At 39.3% G+C, this 15,732-nt stretch overlaps 1 protein-coding gene across 1 annotated transcript; it reads right to left on the reverse strand.

The window, feature by feature from the left end:
* Positions 1-713: 713 nt before the first annotated feature.
* LOC115610872 (tyrosine-protein kinase TXK-like) lies at positions 714-15,414 on the reverse strand. The gene is made up of 14 exons (XM_030492948.1): positions 15,331-15,414; positions 15,002-15,104; positions 13,975-14,180; positions 13,109-13,174; positions 12,355-12,409; positions 11,439-11,518; positions 10,360-10,487; positions 9,103-9,177; positions 7,975-8,146; positions 6,502-6,718; positions 5,500-5,564; positions 3,799-3,917; positions 3,181-3,338; positions 714-1,839 (listed from the first exon to the last, which is right to left on the reverse strand). The coding sequence occupies exons 1-14, from the start codon at positions 15,408-15,410 to the stop codon at positions 1,771-1,773; spliced, it is 1,593 nt and encodes a 530-aa protein (XP_030348808.1). The 5' UTR covers positions 15,411-15,414; the 3' UTR covers positions 714-1,770.
* Between the last annotated feature and the right edge of the window lie 318 nt (positions 15,415-15,732).

Genomic DNA, 15,732 nt, shown 5'->3' on the forward strand with positions numbered 1-15,732 from the left:
GTGTATTACATATTAACTTGTAGCAATACATGTGGCAAAACCAGTTGTACAAGAGCTATTAAAAAAGATGCCTCATACATTATTCAAATTCTCCATGTACTTTTATATGGCAGAAACGATTAGAGTTTTGCAGTTGTAGTGTATCATCTGCTGAAAAGCCTTGTACTTCTGTGGCCTGGGCATAAATTGTGGTGAGCTTGTTGTTTGTACTGTGTTGTATAGATCTGTATTTAGTCATAAGCCTGATAAGGAATTGAATGCTCGTAAATAAGTCGCTTATAAGAGTAAACAGTGACATCAGTTGGTGGCAATTTTTCTGTTATATGAAACAATAGGTATATCATGCTTCGCTCAAAGTAGAAATGCCTTAGAAGTGTGTTTGAAGGTTCTCCCAATTGTTCAAACAACAGGAATAACAACTTCCTTTCCCAAAGGATGATACCTGTCATAATACTATTGCAGTAAAGATGAATGATTAATGCCAGGAGTGAATTTGACCAAGAAATGCCATCATCTTCTGGAAATTCAAAATTTAGGATGTTTGATATAGTTCATTTTGTTGTTACAGTTATTTTTTTAATTTGGACATGAAAAATTAAATGGTGCAGAACTCGGTCATTTTTTAGCTAGTGTTTTACATATTTTGTCTACAAAGTACTATAAAACTAAATATTATGATGTATTTGCCTATAAATAATTAAAAATTCAATCACATTTTGAAGAACCTATTTATTTGTAATGGTCTGACTATTTTATATTAAACAATTATGAACTTCATCTGCCTTTTCTTCTCTATATTTTTATCGACCACAATTAAGATTTAAAATTAAAAGTGATTAATAATGGAGAAGTAGGGTTACAGACATTGTCCACGTCAGGTATCACAGAATCCATCTGAGCTAGACTAATTCAAAGCATTTTACTGTCAGGTTCCAGCTTTAACTTGTCTCTTAACCATTCTGGGCACTTGCAAGGGAAGGACTAAGGCAAGCGTGGGTATGTGAGTAGGCAGCAGCAGGCAAGGAATAGGAGACACTACTGGAAAACTGTGGGAGAGATTTGGATAAAATAATCCTTACTCTCCTCCTTTTATACAGAATTGGTAGAGAAGACACCTTGAAATGCTTCAGGGATGCTCCATCTTTCCAGCTGCTCAGATGTGTCGTGGGAGCTGCTAAATGATGACTGCTTCCTGTGCTCCCTTTGCCTGCCTTTATCTTCAGCAGTGGGTATGGGCACACACGTGGATGCTGCTCTGGCAGTTGGTCAGTTAGCTTGCTGCCCCCTCTGAAACACTGCTCTATTTCTTCAGTGCTGGATGCTTTGCAGCGTGAAAGGGCTTGCCTTTAACCACGACCTAGCTAGAGCTTTATCAAAGGTTCTTCCATCCCTTTTTCTGCTGCCAATCAGTATTCCCTAGCGCAGGAGTCATATAAAGTACCAAATAATTTGTTACAGGAATTAGTGTAGCTCTGTCCAAAAGAATAAATAAAAAGGCCTATAAGGTGAGTTAGCTTGGTTACTTCTTTCAGACAGGAGGTTTTTCTCTGTGATCATGAAAACAAAGCCTTGAGAGTCCCGAACCAGTCTCCTGAGATATCTCTCAAATAAGTAAAAACTAAGGCCAAGCCCAAACAGCTACTTCAATATATAGGATGCTGGTGATTTAGGTAGAGACTGCTGTAAAAGGCTGATGTTTTCTGTACCAGATACATTATTGACATGCTTAATGCTAGCCTTTCAGTAAATATATGGGTGTAAAATCTCTGATTATCTCATCTCTCTTATATCTGTGAGGGTCTCTCTTAACTCTGCAAAAGGAGGACGTCCTTCAGGTTTCTGAAAAGAAAAGCATAGGATAAATTTATATTAGCAGATTGCGCAATTATAGTATCAGACTTTAGAAGATGGTTACAAGCACATATGGGCTACCACTTAAAAATTACATTTTCTTTTATTAATACAGAAGAAAAGATCAAGTTTATGATTTGAGGGGAAAAAAATCATCTCTCCTTCAGGATACCAGCAGCATGAGCACAGCCACTTTTCCAAGCATTCCTAAAATTTCTTTATATTTATATCAGTTCTGGACCAGAATTCCTTTAGGACTTCACCCCTGCAACAGGTCACTGGAAAGCCCTACCTCTCAGGAAACCAAGATACTCAGGAATGTTTCCTGGGTTGTTGCAAAAGGGTCGTCTCTGCTTTATCATTTGATGTACTGAAGCTCAGCATGGAACAAAGCCCTGGCTAATGGCAGACAGAAGAGAGAACTTCTTCCCCATCCTCTGCTGGCTGGCATTCATGTTTGCAGTTTGATTGCTTGCAAGTTAGATGCAGTTTAGATTTCAGCCTCTTAAGCTTTTTTTACTCAAGGTCTACAAATTTTATATAGAGCTAAAAGATGGGCAAGAAAGGAGAGAGAGAATAAAGTAGATAATGATAGCAACAAGGTTCCTTGGCTACTCTAAGTGTACGCCTGCCTGTTTACATGAAAGCATTGCACACAAAGCTTTTCTGAAAGTGCTTTTTATTTAAAATTAAAGATTTTAAAGATTTTAATTAAAGATGTCCGGTAGACACTAGAGGAGGAGGGACCTTAAAGGACTGCTCTGATAGAGAAGTTGATGAGATCAGTGTTTTGATACCAATATAGAAAGAAATAGGTGCTGGAGAACTGGAGACAGAACATCAAATACTAAATCAGAGTGGAGAGGGTGAAGGAGGCACAGTCTGGGAGCTGTAGTGATGTACAGGGTACTGATGTACACCTGAAAAGTGGGGTTTAAAATCCACATTTAGTGGGCATGCTCACTTTGTGTATGAATGTATTAAGCTTATCATTTATACCAGAGCTAGAAAAAGCAAAGCATGATAAAGAGGTGTGGAAAAGGTATTACATTTGATGCAGCAGAGAAGCAAGATGATTGTGGCATATTCAAAACAAGGGGTGGTCTAGACCAATTGTACTGATGATGTGCTTCATGTCTATTAGATGCAACAGTCAAAAGAAATAGAGGCTTGTAAGCCTAGGTGTGATTTGTGAAAACACAGGAAGAGATACTAAGGATGCCACAGATGTGAAATAAGGATTTAATGCCCCATTTTTTTAAGATTGCTTTTAGACCCACATTACAAATTAGTAATAAAGTAATACCACAGGAAAAAAGGGCAACAAACCTCATGCCAGCAGCTGTACATGACTCTGTACACGGCATGTGATGCCAAGTGTGGTCGATAAAGTCGGTGACCCTGAGAAATCTCACGGACGACTTCAGAATTTGACTTACTTTCAAAAGGCATTTTGCCTTCTGTGAAAACTTCCCACATCAGTACACCTAGAAGTGAACCAAAATATTTAGGACAAAACAAAAACCCCAAACCCACAAGCTATTTAACAACACCAGAAGAACAAAAACCACTCTTGATTTTTTGTGTATTGAAAAATGCCTGAAAATATGGGCAACCTGAACTGAATGAAGAGAGCAACTAAAACCATTTTCAACTAATATAATCCTGCTCTCTTTTAAGTCAGCCAAGGGTGGTCCATGAAACTGAGATGAATATACATTTTGGCTAATGGGGACTTAACAAGAATGCACATTTCAGTCAGAATCTAATTTTTAGGCATAGAGCCTTTCCATTGAGAAACATACTTGTCCAATATAGGCAAGACTTGAAAAATGGGAATAACTAAAGCTTAAGATTGGAAGCATGAGTAAGAAGTTACACTTTCATAAATCACATCAGTAGTTTTAGGGAAGCACGGTATGTTGTACATTCACCTAGTCAACTCACCAAATGACCAGACATCTGATTTGCTGCTGTATTTTTTGAAATGAAAGACTTCAGGAGATGACCATTTGACTGGAAACTTGGCACCTGAAGAGCTGATATATTCATCATCAATGACATACCTAAAAAATAACAGGAGACAGCACATGGTTGAATGATAGTTGAAGTGCAAGCAATTCCAGTGACATCTCCATAGATGGCTTATAATCTCATAAAATTACAGTGTCAATTTAAAATCAAGTAAATGCTATCACTGTAACACTACTTGTTGCACCCAAACAGTACTGGTAGAGGACTACATTTCATCACTACCAAACCTCACAGATGTAATACCTGGCACATTGTTACAGAAGCATCACAGAAAGAAACATTCATCACATACAAGGCAACAGCTCTGGTGCACTGGAAAAGTAATTTCCTTTGCCCTAGACCCTGTTTGTCCCTGGTGACCACAATGAGAGCCATTAGCCATTGGAATAACCTCCCCAAGGAAGTGGTCGACTCTCCAACATTTGACACAGCTGGACAGCGTGGTGAGACATCTAATCTAGGTCATGTCTTGCCTAGAAAGGTTGGACCAGATGATCTGTAAGGTGCTTTTCAAACTGGTATTCTATGATTCTATGATTCTTTGCACAAACTTATAGGAGCTGACCTCCCAGATAAGAAGTGCCTAATACAGGCATTTATAGGGCAGCTTTTTAAAAGGCTAGTATGCACAGTTTCTCAGTATTAATGTTCCTGAGCAGACAGCAGATGTGCGCTACACATTTGTTCTCATGGAAGACATAATGCATTGGCATCTTTTAAAGCCCCTTTTAAAGGAGATCACATTGACAGAAATCAAGTATTTAGTTATGAACTGCTAGGGTGTTGTAACCTTAGGTTAGAAATAGGAGGCAAAACCAAAGGGGAAGGTAAGCAGCACAAGGTGAATGTCACCACCACATCCTGCTCAGAGCTACCCACTGCCTGATTATCAAGATTATCTGCCTCCAAAGTGAGCCAATTCAGTCTACTAATCCAGAACAAAAACCAGCCAGTAAAACACAGAAGTGGAGAGCTTTGTGCAGGGCTTGCAAAGGGAAAGAAGGAAAGAGTGAGACAACCCCTTTGGGTAGCAGTCATTCGTTCAGTCAGCTCAGCTGTAAAATATAGCACATCCTGTGAGGGAAGCCTGTAAGGGCAAAGCTAAGTTACTCCATTGTGTGCTTGTAAGAGTGTGTCGTGCTGTCTTTCCCCTTTTTGGCTGGTCCTCTCATAAAGCAGAAAAACCACTTCCCTGCTAGAGCAGCACATATCACACTTCCTGCCCATCTTGCTGGTCCTGCCTGCCTCCTGCCTGATCTACTCAACACGGCAGCCTCTACAGGTCAGCACCAGCACCCAGATCTGTCCCTAGGGACCTTCTGTCCTCCCCAGTGCTGAGAAAAGTTGGAGAACCTGTTTCTAGCAGCCCTGTGCACCATGGGCATTTCTCTGTCCATAAATACTTCTGAAGTTTATCTGGCACTTTGTTTGCCTGTCTTAAACTCAGCAATAGCAAGAGGAAGACGCTATGTTGGGTTTACAGTGCAACAGCTTAACGACATTATAATTTTCACCAAAATTCAAAAATTGACCACAGTGGGATTCCCCAAATCAGCAAAACAAGCAGCTGACTGAGAACAGGTACTCATGAAGCCTGAGTCAATAGCCTCATACCTCGCCATGCCAAAGTCAGATACTTTAACGATGTGCTCCGCACTGACTAAACAGTTTCTTGCAGCCTGGGAAAAATGAGAAAAACATATCTGAAATGTGTGCTAAAGCATTTTAAGACAAATACATCAGATGACTACTTTTGTTTCAGCTTATACTGTTTATACTCTGAAAGGAGATGAGTGTCTTGCTCAAAAATATAAGTGAATTTCAGGCTCTGAGTCAGCGAACATATTTCACTACTGTGTAGTTATATGTACATAGCATATAATCTGCTTAAATGCTTGTAGTATGAGTTGCAATATTTTTGCACAGTAAAATAAATTTTAGGCTGCAGAGTCTAGTTATCCAAGGTGATATTTTCCTGGACACTAGCATTAGGACACTCAATGTGAGCTTTTAAAAACTGTTTTGTGACTTTTTCAATACAGAAATTAGGAACTCCTTGGAAATTTTCAAGATTTTCTATTTCTTTAGGCAGCTAGGGAGGAGCACAGGAAGATTTCCTCTCTGCATCCAAATGACAGCATTGAAAAGAAAGCAGAGAGTAAAGAAACAAGCTCTTCTCTTATGATTCCCTGTCTACGAGGGGTAGGGTAGAAAAGCCACCCATACGTCCCAGCATCAAGGTGAGGTAGCAGGGAGCAGAAAAAAACACAGATAGAAAAAGATTTTGTCAAAAAAGAAAAATCCTCATTGTTGCTGACCTTTTGTACTGCTGTGATTTTGGTTGTGTTGTGATCACTGCATAATACTCTTGCATTGGGATGTCCTAACAACAGCCTGCTCCATGCTAATACCCTAATTTTCTCTGATCTCTCAAGTCATTTTTCCAGCTGTCCATGGACAAAAGAACAGCTGAAAGGTTTTGGTTAGCCAGGAAAACACCGCTGGCTTGTTAAATCCTAGAAGTCTTAGAGGTCACATCAGTGTCCCACCAAATGCAGTGGCACATTCTGTACTGCCGATATTTGTCAAGAACCTCAGAAAACCTGTTGCACTTACTAAATCACGGTGAATAAAACTATTTCTTTCCAGGTATTCCATCCCTTCACAGACATCCTGGCACATGCTCAGCAGCATGTCTCTGCCAAGTTTCCCTCGTCTTTGCCGGAGGTAATTGAGCAGGCAGCCATTTTCCATGAACTCAGTCACAACGTAGAGAGGCTTGCGATGTGTGCACACTCCGTAAAGCTGGACCAGCTTCGGGTGGGAGAGTTTCCTGTTTAAAAGTGAATTTTAGACAGTCTAGCATTTATCCTTGGCAGGTAACTAGACCTTTGATTCTCATGATGGTTCTGAAAAATACTTGCAGTGCTTGATAAACAGTATTCAATTCAACTGGCCTCAGAGCTGTCCCACTCACTAACACATTCCTGCATACAATTTCCTCCAAAAAGTTAATTCTTTGAATTCATAATTGTTCACTAGTTACATAAATGCAGTGAATGCAAAGCTTGCTTTGGATGATGTGAAATGGAAAGGTCTAGGTGTGCCTGGCTTCCAGGCAGGGGATGTGATGCTGCAACGGTTCTTCTCTTCCAGGCTGTGCCAAGACCTGGTCTGAATACTTCCCTAATTTGCAAAATTAGGAGAAATGGTAATATAGTTTCTCAAAAGCTTTAGTTAGGTATGAACTCTGCCAGTGGTCCTAGAAGCGCTGAATTATAGATGAAACAATAGTATTAGAAGTACATTTATTTGCCATTACATTCACTCCCCATTGAGCTCCACAGCACAAAGCACTGCATGCTCTAACAAAAGCGTCTGGCAACCGGCACTGTGAACATCTGCGTCAGTACAATTCAGACCTTTATATCAGCCTTTCTGTCCTGCTGTGCTGGTTTTGGCTGGGATGGAGTTAATTTTCTTCTTAGTAGCTGGTATGGGGCTGTGTTTTGGATTTGTGCTGGAAACAGCATTGATAACACAGTGATGTTTTAGTTACTGCTGAGCAGTGCTTACATAGGGACAAGGCATTTTCTGCTCCTCACCCCACACACCACAGCGAGTAGGCTCGGGGTGCACAAGAAGTTGGGACAGCTGACCCCAGCTGACCACAGGGATCTTCCATACAATATGTCATCATGCTCAGCATAAAAAACTGAGGGAAGAAGGAGGAGGTGGGAGAATGTTCAGAGCGATGGTGTTTGTCTTCCTGAGTAACTGTTACTCATCACGGAGCCCTCCTGTCCTGGAGATGTCTGAACACTTGCCTGCGATGGGAAGTGGTGAATGAATTCTTTGCTTTGCTTGCATGCGTGGCTTTTGCTTTCCCTATTAAACTGTCTTCATCTCAACTCATGAGTTTTCTCTTTTACTCTTCTGATTCTCTCCTCCATCCCACTAGGGCAGGGGAATGACCAAACAGCTGTGTGGGGCTTAGTTGCCAGCTGGGCTTAAATCACGACACCTGCACATCCACCATTATTGATCATCTCAATGTCAGCTGCCAGATATAATAGCTTTTGTACTCACATCATCACTTTGGCCTCCTCGATGAAATCATCTTCAGACATTGCTCCTTCATTGATTGTCTTGATGGCAACCTTGATGGTTGCTTTCCATTTACCAAGCTGAACGACTCCGAACTGCCCACGCCCAAGCTCTTTCATGAACTTCAGTTCGGATGGGTTTAACTCCCACTCCTCTATAAAAGCAATGCAATATGTTACAATAATCAGGCCATCTTTCCTGAACCATGCTGCAGGAGACATGCCTTGCTATTTGCAGTTAATGCACACAACGAAACATCACAATTGTTCATTGGCTCTAGCATGAGTTTTAAATAATCTGAAAACTTCCACATGCGTTTATATATGAATGTTACTTTACAGCTTGTAAAATGTGATTAGTGTTTAAATTGCTTAATGTAGGAATGTCAGAGGCTTGAAGATAAGCCAAGTGTTCAGCTTTGATTACATACAAGAACTTTTTTAGCATTATCCTATGTGACGTTTTTAACTGAACCAGTTCTGGATGGGTAGTATAGCTACAGAAGTAGTTACTGGATGCCCCTATTGTAATAACCACAATAGTTTCACCCTTCAGAAATATTAAGCCTTGAGATTCATGGGAACATGAAAGGCACTCAGTTTTGGAGGTTCCTATTATGAGTCAGATGGTATGAAATGCCTGAGCTATATATACAAAACTGGCATTTATTGCTTGTTTATTATAATTTTATATAAGACTTTGTTCTTATTTCTAAAACTTGCAGAGCTTACAATGAAAGTCCTCATAAATAATATGAATTTCAATTTCCTAAGCATTTAAATAAATCAAATAGCCTTTGAAAAGCTATTAAAATGTATACTTGAGTCTTAGGCCTGCTTAGAAAAGTCCAGATAGCTCTGAAATGCAGTGGTGGTTGTAACAGAAGCACAACAGTCACCGAACAGGACTACTCATTTCAGTTGTCTCATTTGGTACTGACACCTTATGAGGAAATGAGTGTCCATTTCTGGTGAATACACAGCTGTTTACGTGTTTCCTGTTACCAGGAAATTTCACAGATATGACTTAATTATTAGCTAGGTGAATGCAATCTAAATTCTTGCCTAGGCAAATATCTAAATCTCCACCAAAAGAAGATAAAATATTTACCATAATTCTGTCCTGCTGTTGCTGGTGAAAAGCATCCAGCTGATCCAACTGGATGTCGAAGACGAGTGATAAGACCTGTAGGGGACAAAGCAACAATATTCTGATGACCAATTACTCCATTTTAAAGTACACTGTATCGTACTTCTTCTCAAACAAAAATATTTGGAATCTGATGTACATTTATTGAGGTTACTTTTCCTTACAGCTTGTTTGGATAAAACACTACAGTGAGAAGAAATGGAGGAAGACTATTCAGTAGGGCCCTGGCTACAAAAATATCTATACCTTCATACAACTGATACTCTTGCTTGTTTGTCTGATTCTAGTGATCTTGAATAAATGAGTACTACAATACTATATCAGCCACTTAAGTGGTCTCTTCCAGCAAGATTTCTCAGGATTGTTTCCCCATTGCAAGAAATATTTTTGTGTCTGTCATTCATTTTCTTTGAACTCATGAGCCAACAGTACCAGTGGACTCACCAAGGACTCCCTGCGTTCATTCATTCTTCCCAGTGTTACTTTCAGGTCCTTTTCTGCTTCACGTGCTTCCTACAATCCTCTTCCATCCAGCAAAAGGCTGTGACTATTCCCATATCTTCCTTCCGCACTAGTGCAAGGAATCTCTATGTGCTTTCCCATCTCCACTCATTTAGGGTAAAAACATTTTATATTGTATTGAAATGATGGGCAGAACCAAGATAAAGGGTATTTTTTAATGTTAAAAGGCTGCCATCAGCCAACAATTAGAGGTGGTAACTCTGGTAGGCTGCAAAGCAGTGTTAGAGTCCTTGTGCTCCCTAATTCTGCCTTTAATTATTGCTGGGGTGGGGTTGGGTTTTTGCTTAAATCAGTTGAATTCTCCCTGGTGATGCACAGTTTAACTCCTGCTTGCATACATGCAAGTGCTTGTTGCAGACAAGTCAAGAATTATGATCGAATTTCAGACAAGTCCCGCTCAGTCAAATATGAACCAAGAGAATACAGAGCAGGTAAATAGATTAGGCTTCTAGCTTTGTAAAATTCGTTTAATACATGTAGATGAGTTTGGTAGTTTCACTTCCCCCATGGTATGTGCACACCACAGCTATGACTTTGGCAGAAAGGATCATGGCTTATCTGTATTAATTAGCAACAGAAAAACTTGGGTCTCTTTTTATAAGGAAAGTGTCAGAAGAAGAGTGATTTCCAATCTCTCAAAGTCCTGAGGAGCTTCAAATCATCAGTTGTAAAACCTTATCAGCTTGTATGCATTACCTGCAGCATTGTGTTGATGATACTCTATGAGTTCAGGAACAGATGAAAAGAGATATTTTTCGGCTACATAATATTGTCCCAAGTGGTTTTTCTTAATTTGATAATGTCGAATATCTTCGCTATGACTTCTGAAATCAACAAAGGATTATAATTTTCAGTAACAATAATTTATACTATAAATCTGATTAAAATTCACTTTGAAAAAAAGCACAGAAAAATCTGAAAACTTGGGGTAGAATTCCTGACTTAAAATGGCTGTGTGTATCTGGGACACTTTCAGGAAAAAAACCCCAAAGCCTCCTTCAATGATCTCTCTCCCAGCTTTGTGAGATATTGCACAATGATTTTTATTGCACAAGTATTTACCCCTGTATTGTTGCATCCACAAGAAATAGCCATAGTGTTCCTCCCAATTCAGTACTTATTTGAATCTAAGCTTTTAAAATTAATATACTCATTACCTGAGTTTCCCCCCAAAAGTTAAAAACATATTCATATATACATATATATATACGTATACATATATTTTTATCTCCCCCCCCCCCCCCCGAGTCCTTTGGCAGTCCTCTGGCAAAAGAAGAAGTAAGACTGCACAGTGAGGACGTGAGGTTATTTTAGGAAAAAACCCAGAAGTTTGGGGACAGCAGAGTCTGGGATGAATTTACAGTGCACAGAGCCTGTGGAGAACAGAAGCAGTTCAGTGCAGCAGCCAAAGGCTGCGGCAGTGTGGTGTGGTATTCGTGATGCTTCATGTAGAAAAAGAGGCAGGAAGATGCAAATGTAAGGTCTTATTGCCTGCATTATGTGGTTGGGGTGCACGGCTTTCACAGCAGATTATTTGAGGATTTCAATGAGTGCAGTTAATCTTGTCTTGGCAGGACATTTGCACCCTGACTCCCAGAGCCACTGCCCACTGTCATCTTTTCTGCACATAGGGTAATTAACTCTGCATGAACAGCACCCCAGTGGTTCTCTGCTGCTGTGCACTGCGTGTCCAACCTGCCCACTTATCCTAACAAGTTTGGGGAAACTCTTCCACCACCTCTTGATTCAAATTTTAACCATTCAGAGCAACTCACCCTTTAGCCCGTGAATACATGGACAGCGTAAGAAGTCCCTGTTGGCTTGAATCTCTAACAACAAATGCACCTTCTTTGGACTGAAAAGTAATCCAAGTAGAGTTATTTTCTGCTTTTGAGCATGAATAATCCTCCCTTGAGATAGGACTTGCAGCTGATTACCAAATTCTGTGGAATACTTATGACTATTTGGGAGTGGAATAAAGCAGTGGACAATGGGAATTGAACATAGGAGGTACATAGCAGAACAAAATTATCCAAGGGAAAATAGTAAGTGCCAGGCAATTAAATAATTATATTATTTAATTTAGGTGAATTATTAAATAATTTAGGTGAATAAGGTTAAATAATTTAAATAAATTATTAAAAAATAATTTGAATTATACTTTTCAGTGTGAACTAGTGAAAATACCTTGATTTATTAAAAAAATCTGTAATACTGTGAAACAATTCTATCTGAGATGTTCTTCTCTGGTCTGTTTTGTCTAAGCCCTGTGTTAGTCCTTGAACAAAGTCCTAAGGAGTTTAACTAGTTAGGCACTTTGGTAACCGATAGGGAGTAGAAGGCAAAATGGACACAAGGGGTTTTTTAAGCTCTGCTAACCTCACTAATTTACTTACTACATGAATTTCAGTCTTCAATATTTCATACAAAAGACAAGCACAGTAAACTGCATGTAATTCAATTTATCTAGCATGGAAAATCTACACAGAATTTGCTGGGGCTACAACTTAAATCTCTGTGAAGTCTGGGTAATCTGCACCATATACTTAACCCAGAAAGCCTTTTTATTTTAAAGTACTTTCTCTCTTACTGCACATCAAGCAGATTTGGATTTGACTGTGGTAATGCTCTTGATGCTTCTGCTGATAGATCTTTCTAGATATCGTTAGCTCTCTGTATAAGCTCAGTTACCTTCTGGCGCAAAAGAAGTTCTGCCTGGCTTCTGTTTATGTATTTGCAATACCACCTGCAACAAGAAGATAATCTCAGCCAATAAAAATGAACGTTTGCTCTGTTTCACAAAAATAATCCATCTTAATAGCTCCACTACTCCCAGTCCAAAAACCTGAACAGAACTATTGTTGTATATAAATATCTCTTAATTTGGAATGACCTTATGAGACCATTGTAAATGTGACAACTTTTTTCTCCATTCACTGTGATTAAATATGAGCTCAAACAAAAGAAAGCCTAGGAAATAGTTACGCCAATCCGTGATGAAATTTACAGTCCTGGATGCTGCATCAAGCCTCTCTTCTCTAGAATTTTGCAGAATTTTACTCTTCTCTCCAGTAAATGAGGTTGAAATAACTGGAATTTTCTTCTAGTCAATTAATTACATGTTCACAACAGAAAGATCAGAATATAGAAACATTATGTAGCGAGCCTACAGAAATAGTAAACATCTGTATTCTGACATTATGATTTATGAAAATGAATGTTACTGAACTGCTCAGTGTTTGTAACTTCACATTACACTCTCTGAGCAAATAGTTCCAAATCAAAATCGTTAATTCATTCTAAGAGTAATGTTTTGTAACCAAAAAAAGCTTTTGATAAACGCCTGTTCATGTCTAATAAAGATTGAGGGATCAAGCACTAAAATATATTGCTGCAATCCATTTTTAGAAAAGAAAGCATAAATATCATTTTTAAGGGTACTCACTCATATGTTTCTAAATTACTTTTCTTGTTCTCAGTAACATAGTTGCTGGGAATTAGACCTTCATTTCTGAAACAAGATATTGGGGGATAATGTTACGGTATGGTCTAAAACATTAATAGGCTTAAGATATACATTTTCCTTTTGTTAAATTACAAACGTTCCTTATGCTATTGGCTATGCTGTTAGACACAGAATCCCAGCATGGGAATTGAAGTCTGAGTCCTTTCATCCTAGGCACAAACTTTCTGCCCCACAACTGTGGATGGCTACTGAAAGGAAAAAGTCACCTAGTCACCTAGGACAGGTGCTGAGAGTAGTATTCCCAACATCATAGCACAGGATACGCTGAAAAGCGTGCAAAGGAGAAACGGGAATGACATGAAACAAACATAAACATGGAAAGGATCCTAACTGAAGTTATCTGGCTCTCTAAAGCATCCAGGAATTTTGGATCAGGGATTTTGTTTTAGGCACGTGTCTTAATAATCTCTCTGGTCTTTAAGAAGTGTTTATATATATACACTGCATTGTAAAGCACTTGAATTATGGAAAGCTGGATTTGCACATGGCTCAGAGCCCAGTGATTCACATGGTCCTCAAATGCCCTTATGTTGCTCAGGAAATTACTGAGTCTAGGACTTTACTCTGAATTCCCAACAGATTCTAGATTCCCTACCCATTTCTGGGGCACCAAACATTGCTGAAAGTCTGCCTGGTCAATCCATGTGCCTCATACATAGCTGAACGTGTTAAAACCTGCCCCCAAACTATCACACGTCTCATTCTATCTTCTTGCTTTTGCAGGAAGTGTTTTAAGTTTTCTTCTTCCTTTGTAGGGAAATTGAAATAGATATCCACTCTCTTACCCATGTTTGTCTCTTGCCTTCCACCAGTGGGGGTCATACTGTTCAAGGATAATGTATTCTTCTGACTTCTTGAGCGGCAAATCTGAGCGTCCTCTAGCAAAAAAGTCATAGAGTGCAATAACCCTGGGTTTTTCTGTGTAGTCTTCCAAGGACTCAGCAGGTAGAGGAGGTAACGGCTTTTTTTTTAACTGCAATTGCCTCTTACGCTAGTGAAAAAGAAGTATCTTTCTCAATTATTCTTTTCTCCCAACTATTGCTTGCTTAATTCCCCTGCTATTATACTGTCTCAGTAACTAAAAGGGCTCGCTATGGTTATTACTTCCCCTTGTAAAGCCCTATCACCTCATCACTCGTAAAACAAGACTTACGTTTGAGTAGTTTGGTGTAGAAGCCAAAATGACAATGGAAAGTCTGGTTATTAATAAACTAAACAAGCCATCTACCTAACTGGGTGACTTCTACATGGTATGAATGCTAGGACAGCTCCTCAGTTGGTGTAAAAGCAGAACAGCATTGAAATCAGTGGAGTTACAATGTCTGGAAATTGGGTCATTTATCTAGAGAATTAATACAGACGACATTGTAGACTTTCTTAGCAAATCAGCATGAACATCATATTTTTCTTTTGCACCACGTTAGGTTCTAGCTTTGCATTTAGTTTTGCTTGGAAAACTCAGCTTAATTCAATTTAGATTTAGTAAAACTGAGGCGGATATTTCACATGCCAGCTGAGCAAGGTGATCTTACATCTGCCCAACAGGGACGTCCCACTTCTCCCATCTCCATCACCCAAACCCAAAAGCAAGAGAAGGAACCACCTTGTCTGTGGCAGCTTGCTTAAGAAACATCACTGTGACCCTGTATTTACATCAGTACGAATCATCAGATACCTTTACTCTATAATTTCTATGCAACAAAGAACCTTACATGCTCAAGAGTTAGTTACTGGTCTGCTTGTTCTGGTGCTAAGCCACCATATGGCACATCACCTCAATTCTCTATTTTCACCTGCCAAAATGTTACTTACCCTGCACTTCCAAGTAGATGCATAGGAAACGTCTGGTTGTGAGGCTGAGTACTGGGTCACCAGGCCATTATCAGGGTCCAGGTTCATTTTTGTTCTCATTGCTCTGATTTTGAAAAACATGAAGCATTTGTGTGAACACGTGTCTATAAATGTTCACATAAAAATATTCATGGACATATATGCCTTCATTAGGGATATGCAGGGTAGAGTGTCTTTAAAGTTCAGTATAATTAGCAGTTCTACTGAAAACAGAGGAATTTTTAAGAAATTCTTTATGCGTAGGTATTTTTATCATCCTGGTTGCTGAAAAGCTAAAGCATTTCACATACCTTTTTTGTACTGTGCAGCAGCAGCAGCAGCAGAAAACAGACTGGATGGTGTGATCTGTGAACAAGAACATTTTCCACATTTGAAGTTTTCCTGGGTTTTTGTTGGTTTGTTTTTTTGTTTTTGTTTTTTTACAAAACTTACAGTCTTAAGGACTATGGTATGTGGTTAGCCCCATTATTAGCTCTGTCTTGCTGTGAAATACCTAGCAAATCATTAAGGCTGAATTTGCAGCCACTGAAGACAGCAGAGCCTTCCTACCCACCCTACTTATCTGTTCCCACTGTCTCCCTTACAATGCCTTCACAATTATGAGGCCATGTGATGAGTTAAATCAGCTCACTAAATCAGAAAAGGTAAGAGACCTAGTCAGCCAGACCAGTATTGATCTGACTGATCACACC

Source organism: Strigops habroptila, chromosome 7 (genome assembly GCF_004027225.2).
Source record: "Strigops habroptila isolate Jane chromosome 7, bStrHab1.2.pri, whole genome shotgun sequence".
Lineage (NCBI taxonomy): Eukaryota > Metazoa > Chordata > Aves > Psittaciformes > Psittacidae > Strigops > Strigops habroptila.